Genomic DNA, 11,572 nt, shown 5'->3' with positions numbered 1-11,572 from the left:
AACCTGCAAGTCAAAAGAGATTAGATGAGGAAGATAAAGTCCAGATTGCATTGCAGATGAGACCTGTATTAACCACTGCAAGATGGAATCTGTGATCTACAAGGAGAAGGAAAGGATAAACCTGACACCAAAGGTCAAAATGCAGGAAACGCAACTTAATTTCTAATTTGGTTGACAAGTCTGAAGCTGCTAAAGTTAAATTAAAACTCCATCCATTATCGACACACTGCTTAATCCTCATTAGGGTCATGGGGGGCTGGGGTGACTGAGGTGAAGGCAGCTGACACCCTGGACAGGTCGCCAGTCTGTCGCAGGGCTACATATACAGACAATCACGCTCACATTCACACCTACGGGAAATTTAGAGTGATCAATTAACCTGAGCATATTTTTGGACTGTGGGAGGAAGCCGGAGAACATGGTAACTCCATGCAGAAAGATCCTGGGATGGCCGGGGACCCCTACAGATTCAGGGAAACAAAATCATGCTCATTTAAAGACTTATTGATTTTATAAATCAGCTTTTATTTGCAAAACTTGCAAAATTCACATTCATGTTCATCCAAGACACAACAGAGATGTTCCAAACCACTGCAGGAACTGTGAAATTAGACTGTTTAGTTAGAAAACAAACATTAAGAAGCTACTGAGCTTCAAGATAGTTTTAAATTGTTTGGACATCACTAAAATACAGAATGTAAACCACAGTGCTTATACCAGCATACATTTACTGATATATTACATGAGCTTTTAGCACAATAAGTCTGAAAGTGGGTCAGTATATTTTTATTTGGCAAATTGACATTCTTGTTTATGCTCGACTGGACAACAGATATTTTTCATAAAAAGCACAAAAAAAAAAACAACTCTGTACAATACAAGGGCAACTCACAAATGTAAAATACATTCTGACACTTAGTGTTATTTTTATCAACACACATTTATCAGTGCAGTTCAAGAAAAAAAAACGAGAAGAAGAAAAGCTGAACTGAACAAACCTGAACACTTTTATCACCAGTTCTGTGTCACTGTGGACTTTCACAATGCCCTTCTAATCTCACCATTACTACTGATGTTATGTAACTTAAAGTGAGCGACATGATGTGTCATCAGCTACAAAATGTGTCAGATAAAAGATACAAAAAGACAAATCTCAGCAGTGATAAAAAGAATTGAGAATATTGGATATTTTCAGCTGCATCTGATGTAGTTCATGACAGCAACCTTATTGGACCCTAAATCAAATAGAAACACTGTTTAAATCAGAAGGCTGTTAGTGGTGGTTTAATTGTAGTCGATTGCACGTTTCTGGTGTTTTTGTCCACCACAAACTAAACATTGGTTGAACACAGTCAAGTAAGCTCAGCAAATTTAATCACTTCCCAAGAAAAAGTCCCACATCTGACAGGTTCTTTAACCTTATGTTTGTGGTAACTAGCAGCATCTGGCTGACATCAGCTTTTCACTCTGTCTCTCTGAGCTCATTTATGCCCATAAACTCCCAGACATGTCGCAGTGAACAGTGTCCAAAGGTTTTTACAATCTTGATCCCAGAATATGAATCCAGCGAACAGCCTGACGTCTTGACAGTCCGCGTATTAAAAGGCGATGTTGTCTTCATAAAGTGACAACAGCAGCAGAGCACTCCACCCGGTCAGAAGGCCAGCATTCTGCAGCAGAAGCACCAGCCAGGGTTTGTTATTGTTGATGTGGATCATGGTAGGCAGCTGGAAGGACACAGAGGACAGATGGGGGTTCAACATGTACTTTTTATCAGTTTGTACTGTTTAGAAGAGATGGTTTGTGTTGTAAAATACTCACCATATCAGCCAGACCCACATACAGAAAAAGTCCCGCAGCCAAGGCTGCTATCCACTGTTGGGTTGCGATGTCGGTGGCTACAGACAGACCGATGTACAGGCCGACGAATGAGGTCATGGCGCTGCCGACATTTAAAAGTAACGCCTTGCAAACTGATACACCAGAATGGAGCAAAATGGCAAAATCGCCTGGGGAGAAACAAGAGCAACAGCGTGATGTTAGGTCTGTAGAGAAAAGTGATCAAATCAGACGTTCAATCATCCGTCCATAATCTATAAACCGCTTAATCCTCATTAGGGTTGCGGGCTTGGGGTGAAGTCAGGGGACACCTTGGATAGGTCACGAGTCATATACAGTCATATACATATACAGACAAACAATCACACTCACATTCACACCTACGGACAATTTAGAAATAATTAATTAACCTCAGCATGTTTTTGGACTGTGGGAGGAAGCTAGAGAACCTGGAGAAAACCCACACATGCACAGGGAGAACATGCAAACTCCATGCAGAAAGATCCTGGGAAGGCCCGGATGTGAACCGCAAATCTTCTAGCTGCAAGGCGTAAGTGCTAACCACTATTCTACTGTGCAGCCCAACATTCAATCAATCAAAATTTATTTATAGAGCACTTTACAATAACACAAAAGAAGACCAAAGGGCTTACCATTGGCATCATAAAACAAAGCAATACAACTTGGTTGCTACAAAATCATATAACCATAAAACCATGAAAACCACAAAAAGCATAAAACCATAAAACCAAAATACAGCACAGGTGACAAAGACGCTGCTTGTTTGTGATCTTTACCGAGTTCATGAGGAAGCTCATGGCAGAGCACAGCCACTGACGTGGCCAGACCAGACTTCCACGACAGAGAGAAAGCTGCACCTATCGCTAATCCGTCTGCAAAGTTGTGGATCCCGTCACCAATAGTGATCATATAAGGTAGCAGACGTTGTTCTGTAGAAGCACACGGAGACAAGGTTGTAGTTTGTGCCGCAATAATTCACTACAATTATCCCAGTGTGATGATCTCATGCTTGTTTTTGGGTTGGAGGTAACTTCACTCACCTCTGTTGCGCTTTTTCGGCTCGGAAAGTGATTTTTCTTCATCTTCAAGGTCAACCTGAAATGTATACATACACAAAACATTCAGTAACAAGACACAGTGTCAGCTTAGGTGTGTTTTACACATTTACAATATAAAAAAATCTTAGCTGAAGTGGTTAAGTTTCTCAAACATAATATTTTCAGTGACTTCTATAATCTTATTGTTACTTTTACTCTGCTAAAGTGTTGAATATGTGTTCTGAGCAGCAGGAATCTGTTCATTCTCTGTTTTCTTACCAGATCTGCTTTTGAAACTGACTTGGCGTTGCCTTTTTCTTTCCTTTCCTGCTGATACATCTCCAAAACCCTCCCATGGTCACAGTGGTGAGGCTCCCCATCTTCCTAAAAGGAGAGAGTTGCAAAACCATGAACTTCGTCTGAAAGTTGAGACAAAATGAAACATCTTAAAGGAAACTAAAAAAGTTTGGAAAGTGTGCACTACATGTCTATTTCACATTGTTTCTAACCACCATGAAGGATTTAGCTGTGGAAATTTAGGAGAACATCACCATAAATTCATTTCAACTTAATTTTAAAAACAACTTTTTCAACGATGAACCATGAAAAGTCAAGAGTGGTGCAAAAACCTTGTGCATAATTTGTCTTACCCCATGGTGCTGCTGCTGCTGATGGTGCTTATCACCTTTGTATGTGATCAGAGAGAAAATTGTTTCCATCAGGTAAAAGCAGTAAATCCCAGCAATGAGTACCAACATCTTCTTTATGTGGTCAGGAACTCCTTCGTCATGACTGTGATCTGCATGGCTCTCGCCAGCTCCGTGCACATGTAGACCCAGAAACTAGTCCGCAAGAGGAAGTCAAAATGAGTCAAACGTCTATCCCATTAGATAACAGTTTCACCAAACCAGAGCTAATATTATGAACGAATACCAACAGAGATATGTCATTTAGACAGAATAAAAAAGCGTCAGGCTCCCTCACCACAGGTAGCAGATGCAGGAAGGCGTCTCCAGTCAGGGAACCGACAGCCATGCTGATGCAGAACTGGATAGACAACTGGAAGACCTGCGTGCAGGACGTACACAGCAGCACCACGATACCAAACATGGCCATCAGTGTTATCACTACGTTGGCGGCGGTTGCATAGAGGTATCCTGCATGAAGAGGAGAGAGAAAAGGGGGTCAGGTTTAAACACTCAGGTGTCCTGAAAATGAATCTTAAACTTAACCTGCCTTTAACTTGTAAACACAAAATTGCTGCAGTTAAGAGTTCGAATGAAGGTACTGAGGTTCAGAACCAGCTACACCTACAACACAGTAACCCTAACCCAAACTAACCCCTAACTTTAACCCCAACCTTAACCCAACCTTAGCCCCTAACCTTACCTTAACCCCTAACCTTACCTTAACCCCTAATCCTAACCTTAACCCCTACTCCTAACCTTAACCCCGAACCCGAACTTTTGTGTCTCCAGTTGTCAACACACTTACTCTGAGCCATGGTGAGTCCATCTGGTCCAGCTGGTTCTGTGGTTGCTGCACAGGCTCCACTCAGGATCTGCTGCACCAGAGCAGGACTGAGCTGAGCCATGTCCGACGGACCCAGACTAGAGGCGGCGCTGTTTTCTGGCAGGCCATAGATCTGGACGAGCTCTTCGGCAGAGAAACAGCGCTGGAAGATGAGAAAACGAAACATTAAAACAACGGTTTAGGTGCTTTAGTAAACACAGGCATCACACCCACAGTAGAATTTGAGTTTGTCTCTTTTAAAAAGGAACAGCAGGAAGAGGGAGAGGGGCTTTCTCTCTGTTATTTATGGGAAATATTTGCTCCATGACAAACAAGATGTAGAAGCTGGAGACACTCGTCAGGAGCCAAAGACTCTACCATGTTTTACAAGGAAGTATGGCTTGAAGACTGTATTACCGAGAATAACACCAGAGTCAGCGGTCAGAGCCTGTATGTCTGTCTATCTTTAAGCTGTAAGAGATGATTTCGTGTCAAAGCTTGTCAGTATTTAAGATCAAAAAGTGCACCATCACATCAAGTTAAATCGCATTTTCTTGTTGCAACTTACATGGTCCCAGGTGCTGTTTGTCTCATGCTCCTCATGGTGTTCATGTCCACTCTTCTTCCTCAGTCTTTGACGGCTGTGATCATCATGAGCGTGTTCAACCTCTGCGTGTTCGTGTCCGTGATCGTGTCCGTGATCGTGTCCGTGATCATGGTCTGCAGGTCCGATGTTCAGGGTCTTCATAAAAGCTTCCAAATCTACACAAATACACAATATAATCCAAGTTAACTCCATAGCTATGACTTATATTAATATTTGCTACTGCCTTTAGTCCTCTATTTTTTAAATATAAATATTGTGATGTTCCATGTGCAGTTTTGTCCCTCATCCACTGCTAGAAGGCCTGTTTGTCGCCTCGGTGTGCAAGGAGGTCTTGTCTCTCTCTCAGACATAAATCCAAAAATCCAGTTTCAGGGAGGAAGGAACTAAGATTTGCCTACATAGACAATTCTACTAATTATTTGATGCCTAATTATTGAACAAACTGTCAAGAAAACACTTTATTTGGGCTGGAACTGTTACAAGAGACGTAACTTACCTTTAAGCTTGTGTGTGTATGATAAAGCTGCAATGAATGCTAAAATCATTTCGGGATTTCACTTTATTTGTTCAGACAACTGCACAAATAAAAGAAACACTCAGTGCTGTGCAGTTTTGGTCTGCAGTTCTATTTAAACCAGATTTTTTTGTGTGTTTTTGTGCAGAACTTTTACCCTCCACGGTGAAGTTGTCTGATCCCAGCTTGTGCATGATGTAGTGGAGGAAGAAGCTCTCCTCGGGCAGCGACTCGGCAGTGAAGCATCGACCTTGCAGGGCGTAATACAGGACGCGGCCCAGAACTGCACCCACTTCCTGATCCTGTGCCGGTGATGTTGCGTTGATCTCCGCCATGATGACGCTGGCTGTGACACAGCTCTGGTTACCATGGTGATGAAGAAAAGAAAGGACTGTTATAACAAAAGCGTTAAGGATCTGCGATAGAGCAACGTTTAAACAACACTCCTTTGATTCAGAATCATCTTTTGGTTTGAGGGACACTTCACAAGGATTCACAAGGCACAAAAAAAGACTAAAAGGTTGGTGAATTTGACTTTTTTCCTTTTTTTTAAATCTCACCAGTCATCTCATCAACTTGTTTATAATTTTCCTGAAATGCACAATTATCATATTACAGTATCATCTGCATTGCTATCATGGACACCACACAGTTTTGTCAGTATTGTATTAAGTTTGCCCAAATAACTTAGAGATTTTAGGTACAGAATTGTCCACATTTGAGAAAGAAAAATTAAAAAGTTAACCAATGGGTCAGTATATAATTGAGGGACTTTTGAAGTCCATGGGATATATTTTGCATAATTTTTTAAAAAAAAAAATACAAAAACTAATGTTTCTTTATGTTCATTATGATCATGTCTTTACAAATTCCAGAATTATTTATAATGGAAACAATCACTTATTAATAAAAAAATGACTGGATATCATTTAAATGTCAATTTAATAATCATCCCAATTTAATAACAGCCACCTTCTAATTAGCTAAACAATAATAAAATGAACTGATTCAAAAATAGTTTTGATTATGTTCTTTTTATTCAGTTCAGATAATCATGAGAGATATTTCTTTTTTGCCAATATGTCAAATTTTATTTGGAAAATAACAGATTCCATCTGTGTCCGAGAAATCACTTTCAACTAAGTTCCCCATTACAAAAACACCTCTCAAGGAAGTGTGTTAATTCCAGATCACATGACCTGCTCCACATGATGTCATTTCCTCCTGAGGAAAAGACTGGAAGACTCCAAGGCTTTCTGAGTTATTTCATATAAAGTAGTGGATTTATCACATGTCAACAGGTTTACTACAATATCTTTATAAATAACATTTTTACTTAATTGTATATATAATATTATAGAAGAATCTTTCTGTAAAAACGCCATGTGGTGTTTGGTTACAGGCGGCCATTTTGATTTTAGGCCTGCAACAGCAAAAATGTCAACTACGATATCTGTCAACTATGTCATAAAAAGTCCTGCAATTATATATTGACCCAGCAGTTTAAACAAACACAAAGGGAACTTTTTATTATGGTCAAGTCCAACTGCGACGTGACTGAATGCAGGGAAAACCTAGCATGTCTACTGCTCGTATCATCTATATACGATAAGTCATGATAAGTCAAAACACTGATGTAACAGCATACGTAATAAAGTATAAAAGAAGGACTTAAGGATCACGAACTAGAACCCTGGTTATAAAGAAGTTCATGACCAAGCATTAATCACTGTTGCATAATCTTATTAATTACTTCTCACAACTTATTAAAACCAAACACCCGTTTTTGGGCCACTCATCACAGATTTCAATGAGTTTTACAGGACTAGTGAAGTTGAAGGTTCCATATGTTGCTAGAAAGAAAGTAAGCAAGAGCTGATAAACACAAAACGAATCTCCAAACATTCAAGCATTTATGTATTATGATGAAAATTCCACAGCAGTGACTTATATTAATGTTTGTACATCTGTTGCTGATATCATCCAAATATGAGAAGTCAGGATGAGTCAAAACACCTGATGTAACAGCATAATAAAGTATGAAAGAAGGAATTAAAGATCACAAATTCATGGCCAAGCATAATCTCATTAACTAGTTCTCGTAACTTATTAAAAACAAACACCCATTTTTGGCCACTGGTCACAGACTTGAGTGAGTTGTAGAAGACTGGTGGAGTAAAACTCACTTGCGAACAACAGATATAACCACAGTTGAGCAAATACTTATTTGCTAGGCTTTAATTAGGGTTCAGTTTACGGCTTACCTCGTTGCCTGTGGCCTCATAGTGCTTGCGTAACTTCAGAAACACCGTCTCTACTCCGTGATCGTCCATGTGAGTGTGTGCGCGCGACTCGGCCTTGTGTTCGTGGGGATGTCCGTGGTCGTGAACTGTGACTTGGTGCAAGAAGTGTTCGGTCTCCTCTCTCCACCTGCCCTGGCCGATGGCGGTGCAGACCAGGCCAGGAGCCGTCAGGTACAGAACAGAGCCGGCGGCAAGAGGAGTGAACTGAGACACGGTGATGGTGACGTTTTCGCCGACTTTTCCCGCCGCTTCATCCTCGTGAGCGGAGTGATTACCAATGAGCTGGTCGGCGCCATTAACTAGATCACACTAAAAGACATGATTACACAGCACAATAATAGAATTCAGTCATTTCAAGTTATTTACATGGAGCAACACACGTACAAACAACGAAATAAATCAGACTTTATTCATTGTTTTCAGTTGTCAGTGATGCACAGTTCTGATTCATTGTAATTGCATTCACACAAAATTAACTACAAACTATAATCCATAATCTTACTAATATCAACTGTTTTCTTGTTTTTGCAAAAAGTCAAATAAATGGAACAAAGTAACATAAAACATTGACAATCATCTATCCTGACCCACAAAATCCGACAGGGACCAAACAGGAGAGTATAAGATTATAAAAAAGGGGGGAAAAAAGGGTTTTCTCAAAGTTTGTTTAATCAGAAAGACAAAAAACATATCCTTTTAATTACCAGTATTACATTTAGCCATATAAAGCTTTTAGTTAGACTTCTCAGACTTTCAGATGCATGTCTCCCCCCAACAATACAGTAATGATAGTATAGTATGAATGGCTTTTTTTTGACAAGAAAAACAGCTACTCTTTCACAGTAATGAAATAAATAAAATAAAGTTTCCAAAAGCAGCATTTTGAGCACCCCAAATTCAATTTCAGTCACGTCTATTGGGTTGGAATGATAGGAGGCTGCTGTTTCAGAATAAAAGTATGTAAAGATAAATAAATATGCATGTCTACATAGCAGTAGGGGGGTCAATATGTAACTGTGGGGCTTTTTGTAGCATAGTTGACGGGTGTCATAGTTGACATTTTTGCTGTTTTCAGCAAAATGGCCGCCTATAACATGGCCGCCTATAACCAAACACCACATGGCATTTTTACAGAAAGATTTGCCTAAATATTTTGCAAAAATCCCTCAATTATATATTGACTGAGTTTTTTTTGTCTCTTGTAATTTGAGTAAACTGAGCCTTTAAACTCTCTAAACAAGAATCAAAATGCTGTAACCGCAATATTAACTGCGTCACAAGGTCAAACTACAAGGACGTCTATAGTGGCCTAATACTGTAGGTTAAATGAGGTTTACTATTTTATTGGGCCTCTAAAAAGATGTTATCACTATGACTTAAACATTTGAACCCATAAGAACCCAGACCCATTTTTCCTTAAAGGACTTAATGAGTTAAGGTCAGACATAAAGCTTTACAAGGATGAGACTTGTTACAATAGTGTCACCGTGGGTTCTTGTGGGTTAATTCCGCTGCATTAAATGTAACCCAAACAATGAAATGTACAGTTTAACATTTAATAAAAATATATATTTTTAAAATCTCTTCATTTTTGCCCATACGCAGCTGTTTGACAGTAGATGTTTATCAATCATGCACTGTGCATTCACGCAGTTTACGGCCGACATGTTGGACGTTAAAGAACTTTGCTCTCAGCCACTGGTAAAGCAGTTTTGTCTAAATTTCCCAGAAACAATGTAACTGACAGGATGTTTTATAAAGTAATCACACACTACTTCTACCACAATAATTCTACTTGTTGTAGAGTATTTGTTTCAGTCTGTAAATGTCTCCAAAAGATAATGAAAAGGTCGTTTTTTGTGCTGAATTTTCAGATTTAATGACCTTGACCTGTTTTTCCTATGAGTTCCGACTGAAAGAAAACCCCATTAAAGACCTTACAAGCTTTGAGATAACATTTCACTAAACATTTGCCTTGATTTAGTTACAAAAAGATTGACTACAATAACAATGTAGTTGTTTCTGTCATTTTTCTGAAGTGTCTTAATATTTTCCAAACAGATCAATCGTGGTGAGTAACTTTTAATGAAAACAATATAATCCAGCTGCCTAAAACTTAAATTTTTTTGTTGTTTCTTTCCTCCTCTAGGATGCTTAATATCTTTGGATTGTGGACAAAGCAACACATTTGCCGTCTCGGGGTTTCAGAAACAACTTGTCACGGCGTGTCGCCTTTGTATAGAGTGAAAAAAGAATTTCTTATTTGAAGAATTAACAGTCAGATTATTTAGCACTGAAATAATAGTTTGTTGCATTATAATAGTCTTTAAACATTTTTTTTCAAAAAAACTAGAACTGATTCTTGTATTGAAATTCGACTTTAAGGCCTTTACTCAAAGTTCTCTTATTCAACAAAGAAGCCCATTGAGGCTTTGATAAGATTTGAAAAAACACTTATTAACCTGATAAAGAAATATAAAAAAGCTTGACTTTATATTTAAATAATTGCAATAGATCAGCGTATACATGGAAATTCAGCATCTGGAAAATTTAGACAGTCACAATATTTAAATAATAAGGGAATAAAATAATTGTTTTTGCCCTTTATTTTGGCTTAATGCTCATTGGTTTCACAGAGATGAAGGTGACAAAAAAATACTTATATTTGGCTAGCTCCTTTGTTTGTTGTGTTTGTTAATCTTGGTATTTATTCATTTAATTTATTATAATTTTTACTATTTATTTTAAGTGACTGCTCTGCCTCGTCTTGCTTGATTGCCTGCATGGCTTGTTTTCAACCTTCAAAAGGACTTTGTGAACACTGTTCTTAAGGTGTGCTATATAAATAAAGTTATTATATTGTTATTATATTATATGTAGTATTTAATTGTTTCATTAGATTACACCATTACAGGATATTTCAGGAACTTCAAAAAGAGAGAGTGAGAGGAAAATAAAAAATGCAATTGCAATTTTTTCTGAAAAAAATCAACACTGAAAGAAAGTTTTTGACTCTTCACACATTTACAGGCAAATTTGACACGATTAGAGAACATTTTTGAGCAGCATAATGATCAGTTTACATTTTAAAGGACTAGAAATATTAAATTGGATTAAGTTTAACAGCGGTTTTCTGGCTGGCTGGTTGATATGTTTTGGACCTCGGCCGCCGCCGTACAGGTTAACTAACACACCTAAGCTGTGGAACGCTGCGGAGCGCAATAAAACTCACCTTTTCACACGACACGTCGCCGCACTGCACACGGTTCTCCAGCGTATTAAAGAGCGACCGGAGGGAATCCCCGGTCAGATGCTGCTGTCCCGGAGACACGATGCTCACCACCGCCTGGTAGGCTTCCTCTACAGCGGGAGACCCCGAAACATAACCGAGCGCACCCGAAGTTAGAACCAGAATGAGCAGCGGAAATGAGAACATCTTAAAGTGTCTTCAGCTTATAAATACAGCAAAAAGAATATTTAAATGGTAGAAAAAGCAGCTCAGAGCCGGACAGCACAGTCCCGAGGTGTTTCTGAAGACACTTTAAGGTGTCCAGGATCAGCTCACACATTAAGAGTCAAACCAGTGCAGTCACCTCACCTGCACTCTGGATTCTGATTGGCTGAGACGCAGCTCGTGCTGTCCTATAGTGTAGGGTTACATGTGCGTGAACTCTACAGTCACCTGTACAGCACCCCACCTGTCCCCACCCAGCACCACCCAACATCAAAACAAACCCAA

At 39.1% G+C, this 11,572-nt stretch overlaps 1 protein-coding gene across 1 annotated transcript; it reads right to left on the bottom strand.

The window, feature by feature from the left end:
- Positions 1-552: 552 nt before the first annotated feature.
- slc39a4 (solute carrier family 39 member 4) lies at positions 553-11,269 on the bottom strand. The gene is made up of 12 exons (XM_051955588.1): positions 11,066-11,269; positions 7,795-8,142; positions 5,688-5,889; positions 4,978-5,171; positions 4,392-4,572; positions 3,882-4,054; positions 3,548-3,739; positions 3,177-3,281; positions 2,901-2,955; positions 2,637-2,789; positions 1,822-2,009; positions 553-1,727 (listed from the first exon to the last, which is right to left on the bottom strand). The coding sequence occupies exons 1-12, from the start codon at positions 11,267-11,269 to the stop codon at positions 1,599-1,601; spliced, it is 2,124 nt and encodes a 707-aa protein (XP_051811548.1). The 3' UTR covers positions 553-1,598.
- Between the last annotated feature and the right edge of the window lie 303 nt (positions 11,270-11,572).

Source organism: Acanthochromis polyacanthus, chromosome 11 (genome assembly GCF_021347895.1).
Source record: "Acanthochromis polyacanthus isolate Apoly-LR-REF ecotype Palm Island chromosome 11, KAUST_Apoly_ChrSc, whole genome shotgun sequence".
Lineage (NCBI taxonomy): Eukaryota > Metazoa > Chordata > Actinopteri > Pomacentridae > Acanthochromis > Acanthochromis polyacanthus.
The sequence above is the reverse complement of the archived record's forward strand: the minus strand, read 5'-3'. Positions and strand labels throughout refer to the sequence as shown.

Bases quoted from the DNA above. Each gene is read 5' to 3' on its own strand.
- slc39a4 (XM_051955588.1), bottom strand. From the start codon at position 11,269: ATGTTCTCATTTCCGCTGCTCATTCTGGTTCTAACTTCGGGTGCGCTC. The intron at 5,890-7,794 runs GTAAGCCGTAAA...CATGGTAACCAG, and splicing joins ATGAGGCCACAGGCAACGAG to AGCTGTGTCACAGCCAGCGT. The intron at 3,740-3,881 runs GTGAGGGAGCCT...CTTGCGGACTAG, and splicing joins TCCTGCATCTGCTACCTGTG to TTTCTGGGTCTACATGTGCA.